Raw genomic sequence first — 17,081 nt, forward strand, 5'->3', positions numbered from 1 at the left:
GTATCCAGGGCAGAACATTAAACACCTGGGTTCTGACTTTGGCACAGGCCTCAGAAAGCCTCTGAGATGACACAGCTTCCTATTTCTTCAGGTTTAAGAGGAAGGTTAAAACAAGTTATTTACAGGCCCCTTCCTGAAATAACTAATTTGAATGCAGTTCTAAGATTTTTATCCAGCTTGCTTTGCAACTTTGTCTATTAATTCCTTTAATAATAGCTTGTACTCTTTTAACAACTATTTCTGCCAGTTTCCTTTACAATCACCCCTCAAACATCCAAGGTTCCATTAAGCTCACTCAGCCCAGATACTTTAAAAACATAAAGTAAAATAAAGCTAATAAGGAACAAAATTTAAGGCTTTTTCTTTTTATTTCAGCCAAGGAATGATGCATGCTACAGATTAATCTTTACTCTTCCCCACTTGGTTTTTCAAAGAACACCACCATTTCAACCCCCAATGAACATGGCACTTGTTTGTTTCTTCCCCTTCTAATTTATTCCAGATTTTCAAGTGTTTTCTTCAGTAACGCTGCTTTCTCCTGCAGTTCAGGTCTGCTGTCTGGCTCCATAGTAGCTAAAGACTCAATTAGGAGCACTCTGCATTCAGATGTCAAACATTCCCACTGTTTAGATTCTGCATGGAAAAAAAAAAAAAGCAAAAAGAAAAAACCCCAAAGATTCCTTATAGGACAAGAAAAAAATTTAACAATATCCATCCCCCAAATAAATGCAAAGCAACCTCTTGATAACAGATCAGTATATAATGATTTAATGTTCAATAGGTGTCTCAAAACCTAATTCTTGACAATAGCCTAGAGGCACATCAGGGAGTTTCCTCTCCTTCCTCCAGTATCAGTGGGAGAAAGCGAAATAACTACAATGAAGCATAGTAGGAAGAAGGAATTATCGGGGCAAGGCACACTATAGCAAAAAAGTCATTTCAACAACACCATCGCAAGGCCATTTCATAAGATATGGTCAGTCAAAAAAAAAAAAAAGAAAAACTTGTAAGAAATTTCATAATTGCAAGGTCAGATTAAGTAGATGACACTCCCTTTTCTTTGAGTAAGGCATCTGAGAACTATTACATGCACACTGAAAATTTTAGAAAATAAGAAAGTATGTCAAATCTTAAATCTTGTTTACAAGGTTTTGCCACTTTCTAGCCATGTGGCTTCAAGCAAGTTTAGCTTGCCTTCAGCCTCATGTTCCTCATCTGGACTATATTAGTACGTATCTGGCAAACTGAGAATTTGGTAATATGACTTAAGTGCCTAGCTCTTTTATCTCAACAAGGAAAAAAGGGATCGGGAGATGTTTAGTGTTACTGAGTCTAAAAGTTCTGTCTGATGGAGCCCTAAGAGAGGTGTTTTAATTGCTAAGCAAAGATAGAGAAGTAGAAAGAGCAAACACACAAGGTTGCAGGAAAAACGTTTCCATCTCCTACATTCTTAATCCATGAAGTTAAAACAATTTGAGAGACAGGAAAAAAAAGAAGACAGTCCTCCTTCTGAAATCAGTAACAGATACACCACTGGAGAAAATGGTAACAGTTCCCCCTACCCTGCCCACTGATAGACCATTAGAAGAAAAACAGCTTAGGGGAGAAGAAGTAGGATTAAGAAAATTGCTACTACCAGATTTGATGACTCAGGGAGATAACTGTTAAAAATGTTTTTCCAACTCCACTTTTCAGTGTGCCGTTCTGCTTATTTACATGCACACATGCCACTGTCAACCACTTCCTCTAATTAACCAAGATTAAGTCAGGATTCCCGATGAAAACAAAAACTTTATTACTTTAAGACAACTATAGCTTAATAATATATTAAAAATATATAAAAGAATATCAAATTTAAATATTTAGTAAAATTCAATAGTTTTGGCTTTGTCCATTCTTATTGCATGTGCATACATACTGATTTGTATTTCAGAGTATATGCTTAGAGTGTAAGAAAAATGAAACAAAAAATTTCTAAAACATATGCCACATGGCTTTGTGGTCCTCCAGTCAGAACTAACAACAACTTACCTTCAAGTTTTTTAAGCAGCAATTCTATCACAGATAAAGCTTCTGTTCTCACAGATGAGTAGGTCTTATTTTCTAAAAAGAAAAATCATACAGTTTATACGGCCTGCCTGAAAAACACAACCTCCAAGATTAAATTTGTGTTACTGAAAGAAAGATGTCCAGAAATTACAACTCTAGGGAAGGGTACATCTGGTTTTTTGTTTTGTTGTGTTTTAAAGGAAGCTTCCCTTTGCTAAGTATCAAATACTTGAAATGTGCTAATGTACATAGTCTCCTACTTTGGGAAAACAAAAACCTGTCAGCCAAGTATACCAATCACCACAACAAATGGTAATATTTAAATGATCCATTTTAGAAGTGGAAGATGAAAAAACTATCTCAAACACAAAATCATCTTCACATCACACATAAGAACGATCCTTAGGTCTGCATGACCCTCCTCATTTTACCAAAGAACATTATACGACCCAGTGTTTAAGCCGATCAAGGAAACCTGGAACCCAGCAAAGACAAGTCTGTTGGCTGCCAGTTCTTTATCCATAAAAGCATGTTACTGCCAGCAACTGCAACTGAAGCATGCTTCCTTGGCATCCACTCTTTGACATGGCATCTGATTCACGGTGAAATTGTCTACCAAAAAAATCAACATACAACCAAGCCCAAAGCAGGGTAGGCATGAGATGGGCCTTAATCTTGTTATCTATGAAGTACAGAAGTGCTACAGTGACGGTGACCTGTCAAAATGACACAGGAGTCAGCTTGAAAGGGCTTCCACTGGCCAAATCTGGGACAATTTGAGTAACAAATTAAGATTTAAAAACTTAAATTATAAACCCTTTGAAGGGGGAAAGAAATCCATGAATCAATGCCAGTAACAGATAAATAAAAAGATGGGCAGAAGAGAAGAATCTTGCTTACAATAGAATTCGAACTATCAAATGGTGAATGTGGACAAAATGCTAGAGTTGCAAAATCATCTTAGTAAAAACTGGTTCAGGGAAGAATCATCAATGCATGCTAAATATAGAGAAGAGATTGTAAAGAAGATAAACATTATTTGAATGATCTTAAGGTCTGTTCCCACAGGCTACTTATTAGACACAAAAGGAAAATATAGTAACTAGCCATTAGAGAAAAACTGATAGTACCTTGACCAGGTAATCAAAATTAACATCACAAATGATAACAGATGGACACTGTGTGTGCCTCTTAATGTGAGGACATACCACTTATGTAAGTATCCCAACTGGGAATTCATAACCTGGATCTGATCATGAGAAAACATCAAACACCAAATGAGAAACACTGTTTTTTTCAAAAAGGGAGTTTATTCTTCAAAATTGTCAATGTCCTAAGACAAAGAAAGATTGACAAAATATTCCAGATTGAAGGAGACTAAAAATATATGACAACAAAATTCAATAAATAATTATGAATTGGAGGCCAAGGCGGGCAGATCACTTGAGGTCAGGAGTTTGAGACCAAGACTAGCCAACATGGTGAAACCCCGTCTCTATGAAAAGTACAAAAATTAGCCAGGCTTGATGGCACGCACCTGTAAGCCCAGCTACTTGGGAAACTGAGGCAGGAGAATCACTTAAACCCAGGAGGCAGAGCTGCAGTGAGCCAAGATCGCACCATTGCACTCCAGCCTGGGTGACAGAGCAGACCCTGTCTCAAAAATAATAATAATAATCATCATCATCATCATCATCATCATCCTGGACTGGATTCCCTAATGAAGGGGAGGGAAAAAAAACAATCCTATAAAGAACATTACTGGCTGGGTGTGGTGGCTCATGTCTGTAACTCCAGTATTTTGGGAGGCCAAGACAGGTGGATTGCTCGAGCTCAGGAGTCCGAGAACACCCTGGGCCAACACAGTGAAGCCCTGTCTCTACAATTAATATAAAAATTAGCCAGGTGTGATAGTAACTGTAATCCAAGCTACTTGGGAGACTGAGGCAGGAGGTCTGCTTGAACCTGGAAGGTGGAGGTTGCAGTGAGCTGAGATCACACCTCTGCACTTCAGCCTGAGTGACAGAGCGAGACTCTGTCTCAAAAAGTAAAAATAAAAATAAAGAACATTACCGAATCAACTGAACAAACTAGAGTATGAACAATAAACATTTGATTTAAAAAACTGCATCCATGTTTACTACCTAAAGTTGACAATGGTACTGTGGCACACTAAATAACTGAGGAAAAAGGGGGCCTGATGTAAGCAACATACTTTCAAATGGTTCAGGAGAAAAACATGTATACAGAAGTCCAAATGACAAAGCAAATGGCACAAAATGTTAACAGATGATTCTGGGTAAAGTGTATACATATTGCAGAGTATTAAATGTACTGTCGTTGCAACCATTGTGTAAGTTTGAATTTACTTTCAAATAACAATTTTGTAAAAATACTTGTCACGAAGGTTTTTCTAAACTAGATGCTAAAATCCTGTTATAGTTCCAGATTTAAATATTCCAGTTAAGGGGTACACACGGAGTATATTAACTAGCAGAGTCCAGTAGCTGTTTCAGAAATTTAGTTCCTAAGACAAGGTAGGAAATATTTGAAGCTCGGCTCCTTAGCTTTAAAATTAGGACTCCCTCGTCAGTTTTAGTTTACTACACTCACCTAAAGAATATGTGATTGATTTACAAGTTTCAAGCAGAATTTCAGCCAAAGCCTCAGGATCTGCATATTCTTCTTCCAAAAGCATTAACCTATACAAATCAGAAAGCAAGGTACAAATGCTAATTATTAAGAAACAGTCTAAAACTTTCCTGTCACAATTTCTGTCTGTATGTATCATTGTCACTTTAGCTACTAGTTTTTAAATGTATAAAAATTCCACTGATTATATATAAAATGCTGCAGGGGTGGGGGGAACAAAATAAAAAACTGAACCATGAGGCAGTTTACCCCTGAAAAAAGGCATTCATTGATTGCAAGACTCCTAGCTGCACTTTCCACGTGCTGAGTTTTAGCCGTTCACACATCAGTTTGCACAGCTCCTGACGATAACAACCTGGGAAAGAAAGACAAGGTGGGACACAGCAGGAGAGAGTATAAAAGAGCAAGAGATGGAATAAATGAGGGACAGACAGAGAGAGCAAGAGAAAGGCAGAGGGACAGAGAAAGAGAGAAGGCAGGGAGGATAAGGGAGAGAAAAGCAGGAAAAAGAGAAATAAAACAATAAATATTTTTAATTAAAGCCATTGAAATTTCTCCAAAACCTTCAGCATGACTTTGTACTCAATCCCCAAACAAATTTCCTTGATCAGAAACTGCCCCCACAAAGGTACAATATAATTGTTTACAAACATTCACTTTCAAGGCATATGGTTCTCCATGGAACTGAGAAAGCACTTTAACCACACCCCCTTTGCCCCTCAAAACTCCCTGAATGACAGCCAAAGAAAGGAGAACTCTGGAGGCCAGGAGCTCCTCTCTAGATGCTCACAAGCCTCTGCAAATTGCAGGTTTACCAAGAGTCAACAGTATTTTCTTATAAACCTGTTATGCCAACCGCAACTGTAATTATAATTATATAATTAATATTATGCCAACTGATGAACCAGCAGAAAACTTAAGAACGAAGTTGTTTTTAATTACTGTAGGATTTTGTAGGGCTCAAACAAATGTAAAAATGGGGGAAAAAATGTAGAATTCTGCACTAGAATTGTCTCATAAGAGCTTGAAATTTCTCTATTTTAAAGAAACAAAACCCAGAAATTGTAGATATATGTAAGAAGCCAATGCGTAACAGTTAAGTTCCTAAAGAAAAGGCCTTGGTTCGCAATAAATGCACTTTTCTATTAACAACCTTCTACGTCTTATATTAAAATAAACTGCTTTATGTTTGTATCAACTTTCTCATACAATTCCCTACCTTAGCTGTCTCCACCTATCAAGGAAAAGTGTAACAGTCTTTATAGTGTCATATTAGTGGACTTCCACTGCAGTGTATAATATTAAGAAATAAAACCACTTGCAAATTTGTATCTTCTGGGAAACTCTTCCTATAAACACAGCAAATACGTAAGTTCACTCAAAGGCTGACAGGGCTCAAAGAGAACCTTAACTCTGATTCTAGACATATCCAATTACAAATACTCAACAATACCTTTTTTAATAACATTCAGTAATATTGTCGCTTGGCATGGAGGCTCATACCTATAAATCCCAGCACTTCAGGAGGCAGGCCAAAGTGGGAGGATCACTTGAGCCCAGGAGTTTGAGACCAACCTGGGCAACATAGCAAGACCTCACCTCTTCAAAAAAAAAAAAAAAAAAAAAAAAACTAGCTAGGTGTCATGGCATGCACCTGTATACCCAAATACTTGGGAGGCTGAGGCAGGAAGATCACTTGAGCCCTGGACGTAAAGGCTGCAGGGACTGCACCATTGCACTCCAGCCTGGGTAACAGAGCAAGACCCTGCCTCAAAAAAAAAAAAAAATTTTATATATATATATATGTATATTTATATATATATATGTAGACACACACACTAAGATCTTCAGCAGGACGCACTGTAGGACCCAACCCAAGGCAAGCTTAAAGGGTAGCATCATCACTTCTTGGCCTTTTGGCTAAGATCCAGTGTAAAGGGTAGTATCATCCCAAGGTTAAGGCCCTATCAGGGGACTCGAAACTAACTGCAACCTCATCCAATAATAAAGGTTTACTGTTGATTTAATCTTTGGGAAATACATGTCCAGTTCTGAAAATCGTCCAGTAGTGAGTTTTTCACTGAAACAAGGATTTCAAGTGCTTACTGAACACTTGGTAACACGGCCATTCATTTTAGGATAAAGAGACCCCACTAATAAACTTTGTGGATTCCTCCAAACGATCATCAAGAAGATCAGCAGAACTCTTCTATCAAACTCTCTGCATAAAATGTATCATGGTTATTATAGGTGGAACTATGCCCCCAAAGTTCGTATGTTGAAATACTATCCCCCAGTACCTCAGAATGTTACTGTATTATTATTAGATAGAAGACAGACCCTTTAAAGAGGTCCTATGAGTGGGCCCTAATACAGAGTGTCTGGTGTCCTTACAGGAAGAGGTGATTAAGACACAGAGACAACAAAGATCATGTGAAGACACACGGAGAAGACAGCCATTCCCAAGCCAAGGTCTCAGAAGAAACTAACCCTGCTGACGATGCCTTGATCTCAAAAGCTCAGACTTCCATCCTCCAGAATTGTGAGAAAATAAATTTCTGCTAAGCCACCCAGTCCGTGATACTTTCTTATAGCAGCCCTCGCTGCAATGGTACACTGATCAGTGAGGTGATATGCTCACGTACACAAAAAATTTCCACTGAGTAATTCTCATTACTAATCAATCAGGCTCGATAAGAAACAATAACTATACTTTGTCATACAGAAAACCTTTGCTCTCATTAAGTAACCTCTGGTTACAGCACTTCTTCAAATGCGGTTTCTGGTGCTTACGTTGGGTCTCTGCGTTTCGGGGCCAGGCTTTGCCCAGGCTTTCAAAGGCACCCAGCAGATATTCCAGCTGGAGCTCCTTTTCCTTCTCATTCTCATCTTCATTTTTGGTTGTCTGGACCCCACTACTTTCAAGTGAATTCTAGGATATATCAAAGAAAATAAAATTTAATATTTTCTTCTTCAAAGTTACAGGTATGCTATTAAAGCAATCAGGGTACTAGGGCAGGAGCTATTAACCAAGAGTTAAACAGTAAATTCTCTACCATAAGCTTCCCCATTTACAACCAGAATACTGTGTCTCTAATAAATTTAGGAAATACTTTACAGGAATCTGTAAACAAAAGCTAAAAAATACTGCATATGTAGTCTTTTGAGCATAACGTGAGATCTGCATGAGAATCAGGTATTAAAGATGGAAGAAACTCAGTAATGATCTGAATAAATCCAAACTCTTTCTTGATAGATAGGAAAACAGAGGCTAAGAGAAGCAACTGGTCCAGCTCGCTAGTGATGTCATCAACTGAAAATACAAGTCTCCTAAATCCATATGCTATCACTATGTTTGTAATAGAAATTATTTAAATAGCCTTATTACTGAAAGAAAACAACTGCAAATTAGCAGCAATAAGAAATAAGAATGTTACTTAAAATATTTCATGTTTCACAAATAGGGAAACCACACTCTTTTTCTTTTTTTGGACCAGTGCCCAACTTTTAAAACTGAGTATTCCATTTTCCACATGAAACCTGAGTGGTTTTTTTTTTTGACCCAAATCCTCCACTATATGGCAGAGGCAATTCACATGACACACTGAGCTTCTTGCCTTTATTCTAGGATGGCTGGGGTGGCTTAGCTTATTAGCTAAGGCAAAGCTTATTATGACATAAACTGTTCATTCACTACCAAATCCACTCTCTGCTTCTCCCATGGAGGGAAAATGGACACCCAGAATGAAGACTCAGTCTGCTGCCAGGTGTGCTAAGTACTGAGCAACGGGATGGATATAAGTCAAAGTGCCATCTAGCGGTGCCCAAGAACTCTCCTCAAGAGAGAACTGGCATGCCCACTGTGATCCTTCATCCTTGCTTCACCTCCTCTGCATTCCTGCCTGGAACACACATACACTGTGGACCTTGAGGATGATGACTCCACCCTAGAAATGGCAGAGTTGGGAGATGTAAAGAGCCGGAATACCTGAACGCTTTGTGATGCTCCCAATGCTACATGAGAAACATAGCACTGTCTATCTTGTTTAAGGCCATATTTTGGAATTTCTCTGCTACTTGCAGCTAAACTAATCCTAATAATCAGGACATAGGGGAAAACAATGTTTTAACTCTTTCTTTTTAAAGTATAAACCAGAACTGAGGATACAGGTGGTATTACCTTCTTGATGAGAGGTATGACAATGTCAGAAAACTCCTGGAATCTGTCTTCTTTGGTGGCCTTCAAGACATCAGCTGCACAGCTGATTGCTACAATCTTGTATTTGAGATTCTCTTTGCTACATTCCTTCAGAACAGCTTGAAGAATTTCATTTGTGCTGGGTTGATTGGGCACAGACTTTTCCAGCTCTGCACTACAGGATCCATAAAAAAGCATCAGAAGTTAATAAAGGCTGCAGCTTTCAGGTTCAGTTTAAGAAATGGCATCCTCATTGAAAGAACATTTACCTGCAAGCTGTCACCACACAGGCAATGGCTTTCAACAGCTCTTCCTAAGGGGGTGAAAGATGAGGACATACTATTAATCCCAAACATGTCATTTACACTCTCTACACTATGATTATAATTACCTTAGGAATTTCTGATAACTGTGACAACAAAAATTAACAACTGTCACCTCATCTTTAATGCATAATTTTAAGCACATCCACCAAGTTTTACTCCAAACCATGGACGCAGGATAATTATCTTCACCTCCATTTCGTAGAAGCCTAAAGAACTGATTTGACCCAGGTCTCACAGACAACAGTGTCAACCACAGAATTAGAATGATGTCTGACTCCCAGTCCAGTACTACTTCAGTACCGCATGGGCCACTGTTGACCTTTACAACATAAAGATCATTATGTTGCCACAATCTCATGTTCCCCACTGAGTGTTCACTGTAAGAATCCTACTAAAGCCCTTGTGTAAAAAAATAACTGTTACTAATTCATAGGTCCCAGAGATGGGCATCTTCAGCCCCAGGTTTAGAAGCAGCCTACCTTGCTACTCTATGTCACACGGGCCCAATCCTGATCTTTTTATGCTCAATCCTGATCTGTTCATAAGGTCAACAGGTACAAAATGCTGACAAGTTGGTTTAAGACATAACTTGGAAGGCTGAATATGAAAAATGTATCTATCTCCAGCATTACTGTCCATTATGCAAGGCCACGTGGGTTCCAGTTTCAGAGGAAATACCACAGTTAATTGGGCAAGGTTTACCCAAAGCTCCACCGTCTAGGAAATCTGGTTCACAAAAATAATCCATCAGAAGTTACACAAAACCAGACCCTTATTATTATATGAAATGAAAGATGAAGTCAGAATCCCTTTAACTGGGCATGAATGGTTCCTTTACCTTTCCTGCCCACGTTCTTCCAGCCAGGCCTTGCAGCAATGCGGTCAGTATCATTCCAAGATATGGAGGTACTAGAGAGCTAGTTTGCTTTGCAATTGATGCCATGGCAATTGCACCCTGGGCTTTCATTTTCCAAGACTGAGACTGCAAAGCCTTCTGGGTAATGGTAATTAACTCCTGCAGGTATAATCGAATGCCACCAAAAGAACCTAGGAAAGCAAAATTAAAACAACTTTTAAGTGACAAGAAAAATTAACTGATTTTTCTAAGTCTGAAAAAGAGTCAGTGACCAACAGTCTAAAAGCAGTGATTCTCAACTGTTAAAACACACCACTCTCTCAAAGGGAGAGAAAGTGTGTTGGTGTTGTGACTTACTCTCACAATAGTAGAACTTTACGAACTTAGGTGCCCACAGGAACGTATCACACAAATGGGCATCACCCATTAATATGTAACAAGGTGAAAAACACATTTAGAAAACTACTGTAAAATAGTCTAAAGCCACAGAAAATCACACTTTCAATTAAAAATGTAAAGCTCTCCTTGCTCACAGAGTTTGTATTCTCTCATGTGGGCAGTGAGGAATGAGTAAAGACAAAAATCCTAAGTGCCAACCTTGAGAACTCAGCAATTGGGATGGGTGCATATTAAGGTCCTGGGAAAGTAACTTTAGAGGAGTTTATGAATAATGAATGCAAGTAAAAAAATCTAGCTGTGATTCCTAAGAAGCAGGTTTAACTCAGGTCACACTACTAACCAGGTACATTTTCCTGCCACACTTCAGTCCATAAATTACATTCTTCTTTTTCGGATTTTTCCTCATCAGCAATTTCATGCATGCCTAAAAATGCCAGAGGCAGGACTTCTTTTGCATGATTCTTTAACACATCAGGGCTGTATCGTCCAATAGCATGAATAGTCAAAGCACAAGAGGTCTTGTAGATAGGTTCTGAAAAGGAGAAACCAAAATCTTTATGATATTTATTGTTTTCAAGGGTAACTGATCTAAATAGGCTATTGTTCAACTCATACAATAGCAAAACAAATAGGTAAAGTCAATTAGAAATGTTTCTAGCAGGCTGGGTTGTGGTGGCTCACACCTGTAATCCCAGCACTTTGAGAGGCCAAGGTGGGCAGATAGCTTGAGCTCGGGAGTTTAAGACCAGCCTGGGCAACATGGCGAAACCCCATCTGTACAAAAAATACAAAAATTAACCAGGTGTGGTGGCACGTGCCTGTAGTCCCTGCTACTCAGAAGGTTGAGGCACAAGAATCACTTGAGCCCAGGAGGCTGAGATTGCAGTGAGCCGAGATAGCACCACTGCACTCCAGCCTCAGCGACAAAGCCAGACACCATCTCAAAAAAAAAAAGAAAAGGAAAGAAACAAATGTTTCTAGCAAATCACATAAAATCATGGAGGGTAAGACCTAATTCGTACTGTTTTATTGGGCTGTTAACATCTAAATTTAAAATAACATAAAATAGAAAAAGAAAGGTACCTTCTTTCTCCATATACCACCCACTGAGCTTCTGCAGGAGTTTTTCAGTGCTGCTATCCCGTGAAGTCTGAAAAAGAAACAATTCTAAGTATTTCTTTGTAACTGTCAGAGTTTTATTTAACTAAGCAAAAAATTTAACTCACCCGAACTAAATGGCCCATGGCAAATGCACAAGATTTCTGAATCACACTGTTCCGATCTGTCAGGCCACTAAGCAAAGCACTCATAAGTTTACCTACCAGAAATAAAGAGAAAAAAATCTGATACTTGGTTGACCAAATGTTCCACTCTGTTCCCAGAACCCAAACAAACCTAACCCTATAATTAACATCTGATTTCCTCCACAGTATAGATTTCTGAATGTTATATTTATATATCCATTTGCTTCCTTTCACCTGGTATAAAGTTAAAATTAAACCAGAATTATCGTGGAAAAATTTGCAAAAATGAGAGCCAGGTATATAAAGAACATTAGCCCAGTCTAGAAACCAATCTAAGAAGAGAAAAATGCTGACGTAAAATCAGCTATCAATGGTAAGTCCTCTGGAATAGAGGATACTTTTACCTCCATATACCACTAAGGAACAATCAAACGTTTATGAACAGTGAAAAGTTGCTAAACTTGATAAACCCTGCACTTCCTGCAGACAAAGAAATGAAGGGGCCAGGGGACTGAAGGGAGAAAAGGCACACAGCATCACAAGCAGGTCTGAATGATAATTCTTTTTCCTTTTTAAAACTCTGTCACACAAGACAGGGCCGTGCAAAAATATCACCACACATCACTTGACAAACTCACCTGAGTAAGGTGTTAGGTCCTGAGGACACTGAGTAGTTAATGACACAATGACACTGGCACAGCCACCCTACAGGATTACAAAAGCAAAGGTCTAAATCTGATGGTCACAATGTTCTACCTACCAAACCACTGGCTTAGGTGCCAAAAATTTAAACATATAAAATACATGAAACCTAATACCCCCTCCAGGATTCAATACAGAAAAAGGAAAACTCTTAAACTAGTAATGCAGAGATTTTATTTTTTAAACTCCCAAGAGAAAGATGGGTGATCTTAGACATTGTGAAAAAGAAAGAAAACTGGTACAATCTTCTGGAAAAGCAAAATATGTCATCTTGTCCATCACTGGGCTAACATTTCCATTTCTAGAAATTTAACCAAATATCTTCAGGTATGCCTCATCACCGTGAAGCATCACGGTGCTTTACTAATTTTTCAAAAACTGAAAACAAGTCAGATGTTCCCTGATGGAATAAAATAAATGGTGTTACATCCATACAGTGGAGTATCACAGGGCCATTAGAAGAGGACATTGCAGAAGATACATGTGCAGAAAAGACCGGAAGGAAACACTCCAAAATACTAACAGCAGTTATCTCTGTATAGCAAAATTCTGGACAATTTTTAACTTTTTCCTAATCTATAAATGCTAAAATTTTAAAATACCAGCAAGTGTTAATTTTGTCATAAGAAAAAATGTGAGTTATTAATTTGTTGTTAAAAGGGTGGTGGGCGGGGGGGCGTCTGATCCTTCAAAGATCTTGAAAACGAAGACATTTTTCTGTTCAAACACTGCTGACCCCTCTGTGAAAAATGCAATTGCCACCTAAAACAATCCATGCCCTAATAACTGGATGTGCATTTCCATGAACTGCTAATGAATGACAACCTAGAGGGTACGTACGTGGCACCCAGAGAACAGAAATGATTCCACTAAGTAAGTTAAGACAATACTTACTGGAACAGTTACATGTTTTCAGTTATCGGTGCAACCACAGAAATAAAATGGTTAGTGTATAATAATATTAGATTTTGTGGTAAAACATGAATTTCAAACATGATGGCTGTTATATCCTTATGGCCAAAACAAATGAAGATGCACATTTCTTCTTGTGAAAAGTACACTTACCTTAGTTCCAAGACCTACACCACTTCTGATCAGTTCACACAACCTAGGAACTAGCTCGCCCAGCACCGACACATCAAGATATTGCAGGCACTTTTGAAAAAGGACAAATATAAAGGTAAGCCTTGGCAAATAAGTCAGGACCACATCTTCAATTAAAAACTGCCCTTGTCAAACATGTACCCACTGGATTTGACATGAAGTTGAAAAATCACTGTTTGATTCTGCTCTAATTTCAATATTAAAACCACCACTGTACTACAAACAGAAAAATTATTCATCAGTGATTCAACACTAAAAACAAACCAAAAAATGAAAAACATCAATTGGCTAAAAAAGAAAATAATGGTTACTCAAGAATAAAGAATCTTTCGGGCCTACTTCCTCTTTATCAATCCATGTTTGGTATAAAAAACCTAAACTAAAAATTGACCTTCTACAGTGGGCCTACCCTACCAAATCCCCTCTAATGAGTCAATTTCTTAGATGAATTTTCCTATAAATTGCTGGCTTTTATTTTTGAAAATGCAATTAACATGTTTTCTATTAATAATGAATATAACTAAATGGTATTCACTAACTATTCCTATTTCTTTTTTATTTCCCCCCAATAATCCAACAAAGATACAACATTCTTAGACCAAATTTTGGTAACAGTCCCCCAACAGGTACTAAAACATAACTACTTCTCTTGTCCAGTTTAACGTAGTTTTTTGTACATTTCAATTTTTTTAGGGGTTGGATCTGTATCTTCAGAGTCCTGCTAAAGGTATAGATCTGCTTAGCAAACTAATTTCCAGTAAACACAATCATAGCTAACTAACCACTACCAGGAGTACACAACAGAGTAACTTTACCAAGACTCCAGGAACTTTAGAAATCAGAACCTGAGAGTGCCAAGCAGCTCTTTACTGCAAATGCCTTCCTATGACTAAAACAACGTATCGACATTGCCCAATCTCTTCACCTACCTTTATGTTACCTACTTCATTAAATACCTCCAGCTTATAACTTTCCTAGTTCCTCCCAAAGATAACTATTAGGCACAGGCACAACTCTGAACCTTTCTAAATACACAGATCAAAAGACTACAGATGTAAATTTATACAGAGCTCTTAATATGTTGTTGTCCCTTGTAACACAAATTTGGACCGACTGTTTCTGGCATTTGGGGAACTATTTATTCCACTTAGTGACAGAGAAGAAAAGAGAAATATACTAAGAAAAAACTGGAGTCACAACAGCTGCTCGACTCATCCCATAAGTCTCTACTTCATTTAACGTAGCCTGAAGACTTTGAAGAATTACACTTTCAGGTAAGAAAACCCTCTCATTATTTAAGACACTCACCATGTTGATTGTTTCCATCATCGGAGAGGATTTGGCAGCACTAAGGCGAGCACTATCCATCGCAGCCTAAAGAACAAAATTCAAGTCACTCGGCACATTCAATTAATTAGGAATAATCCACACACACACCATAAAAGACTTTCACTTCCAAATTACAGAACTTTAAAAAAAAAATCCGTAGCTATAACAAAGGCACACATTAGTCTAACTCTAATTTCTTTTGACCTATACTCAACAATTTACCAGGAGACGCAGCACCTCACTACAGGCGAAAAATTCAGATAATAGTTAAGAAATTAGCATAGTATGGCAGTGGGCAAGTCATCCAGCCTTCTTGAGCCTGAGGTTCTCCATCCACTAAATAAAGGAACTGACTAAATAAATTTCTAAGGTTTTTAAAATTGTGTCTAAGCAGTAAAAAATTTTATACGGGTAGTTCTTTAACTTTGTAATCAACCTTCATATCTACAAAGGTATTTTAATCTAACAACTATGCTGAAGGAGAGGTTAATACTATCCAGATATGATAAAGGAGAAAAGTAAGTCATACACAAGTGAATTGCCTAGGGCTGCAAAGTTTAGACTAGAATTTATGTTTCCAAATTCTCAATGCTTAGTAAACATTCTATGGACACCCAGGAAGGGGCAAGTCTACTGCTGAAAGAGGGAAAAATAATGAATAAATAAGCAGCAGCAACATTAGAGGCAAAGGGTAAAGAGAGTAAGTTATTAGAGAAGTTTAGGCAAGTTAAAGAGCAAATAGTGAACAGAGGAAATATGTTGTATATAACAGTGTTTAATAGTTCTAATAAAAAAAGTAAATTAAAAAGTCAAATAGAAGGGGCGGAGCAAGATGGCCGAATAGGAACAGCTCCAGTCTTCAACTCCAAGCGCGAGCGACACAGAAGACCGGTGATTTCTGCATTTTCAACTGAGGTACTGGGTTCATCTCAATGGGGAGTGCCAGACGATCGGTGCTGGTCAGCTGCTGCAGCCCGACCAGCGAGAGCTGAAGCAGGGCAAGGCATCGCCTCACCTGGGAAGCGCAAGGGGAAAGGGAATCCCTTTACCTAGCCAGGGGAACTGAGACACACAACACCTGGAAAATCGGGTAACTCCCACCCCAATACTGCGCTTTAAGCAAACAGGCACACCAGGAGATCATATCCCACACCTGGCCAGGAGGGTCCCACACCCACGGAGCCTCCCTCATTGCTAGCACAGCAGTCTGTGATCTACCGGCAAGGCAGCAGCGCGGCTGGGGGAGGGGCGCCCCCTATGGCTGAGGCTTAAGTAGGTAAACAAAGCTGCTGGGAAGCTCGAACTGGGTGGAGCTCACAGCAGCTCAAGGAAACCTGCCTGTCTCTGTAGACTCCACCTCTGGGGACAGGGCACAGTAAACAATAACAAACGCAGCAGAAACCTCTGCAGACGCAAACGACTCTGTCTGACAGCTTTGAAGAGAGCAGTGGATCTCCCAACACGGAGGTTGAGATCTGAGAAGGGACAGACTGCCTGCTCAAGTGGGTCCCTGACCCCTGAGTAGCCTAACTGGGAGACATCCCCCACTAGGGGCAGTCTGACACCCCACACCTCACAGGGTGGAGTACACCCCTGAGACGAAGCTTCCAAAGCAAGAATCAGACAGGTACACTCGCTGTTCAGAAATATTCTGTCTTCTGCAGCCTCTGCTGCTGATACCCAGGCAAACAGGGTCTGGAGTGGACCTCAAGCAATCTCCAACAGACCTACAGCTGAGGGTCCTGACTGTTAGAAGGAAAACTATCAAACAGGAAGGACACCTACACCAAAACCCCATCAGTACATCACCATCATCAAAGAACAGAGGCAGAAAATCCACAAAGATGGGGAAAAAGCAGGGCAGAAAAGCTGGAAATTCAAAAAATAAGGGCGCATCTCCCCCTGCAAAGGAGCGCAGCTCATCGCCAGCAACGGATCAAAGCTGGATGGAGAATGACTTTGACGAGATGAGAGAAGAAGACTTCCGTCCATCAAACTTCTCAGAGCTAAAGGAGGAATTACGTACCCAGCGCAAAGAAACTAAAAATCTTGAAAAAAGAGTGGAAGAATTGATAGCTAGAGTAATTAATGCAGAGAAGGTCATAAACGAAATGAGATGAAAACCATGACATGAGAAATACGTGACAAATGCACAAGCTTCAGTAACCGACTCGATCAACTGGAAGAAAGAGTATCAGCGATTGAGGATCAAATGAATGAAA

General features: G+C 39.0%; 1 protein-coding gene across 7 annotated transcripts in view; it reads right to left on the reverse strand.

The window, feature by feature from the left end:
• Nucleotides 1-344: 344 nt before the first annotated feature.
• Nucleotides 345-17,081, reverse strand: part of ECPAS (Ecm29 proteasome adaptor and scaffold) — a 130,057-nt gene continuing 113,320 nt past the window's right edge. For 3 of the 7 annotated variants that reach the window (XM_031654398.1, XM_021927282.2, XM_021927285.2), the window contains 14 exons: nucleotides 14,839-14,904; nucleotides 13,492-13,581; nucleotides 12,363-12,429; nucleotides 11,707-11,798; nucleotides 11,564-11,630; nucleotides 10,821-11,012; nucleotides 10,064-10,272; nucleotides 9,169-9,212; nucleotides 8,882-9,074; nucleotides 7,495-7,633; nucleotides 4,951-5,056; nucleotides 4,663-4,751; nucleotides 2,032-2,103; nucleotides 345-633 (listed from right to left, as the gene is read on the reverse strand). In XM_031654398.1, coding sequence (XP_031510258.1) covers nucleotides 494-633; nucleotides 2,032-2,103; nucleotides 4,663-4,751; nucleotides 4,951-5,056; nucleotides 7,495-7,633; nucleotides 8,882-9,074; nucleotides 9,169-9,212; nucleotides 10,064-10,272; nucleotides 10,821-11,012; nucleotides 11,564-11,630; nucleotides 11,707-11,798; nucleotides 12,363-12,429; nucleotides 13,492-13,581; nucleotides 14,839-14,904 — 1,566 coding nt within the window. In that variant the 3' untranslated portion in view covers nucleotides 345-493. The remainder of the gene's footprint in view (nucleotides 634-2,031; nucleotides 2,104-4,662; nucleotides 4,752-4,950; nucleotides 5,057-7,494; nucleotides 7,634-8,881; nucleotides 9,075-9,168; nucleotides 9,213-10,063; nucleotides 10,273-10,820; nucleotides 11,013-11,563; nucleotides 11,631-11,706; nucleotides 11,799-12,362; nucleotides 12,430-13,491; nucleotides 13,582-14,838; nucleotides 14,905-17,081) is intronic. The other 4 variants (XM_021927286.2, XM_021927284.2, XM_021927283.2 and 1 more) reach the window with 2 other exon arrangements.

The sequence above is a fragment of the Papio anubis genome, chromosome 13 (assembly GCF_008728515.1).
Source record: "Papio anubis isolate 15944 chromosome 13, Panubis1.0, whole genome shotgun sequence".
Taxonomy (NCBI): Eukaryota; Metazoa; Chordata; class Mammalia; order Primates; family Cercopithecidae; genus Papio; species Papio anubis.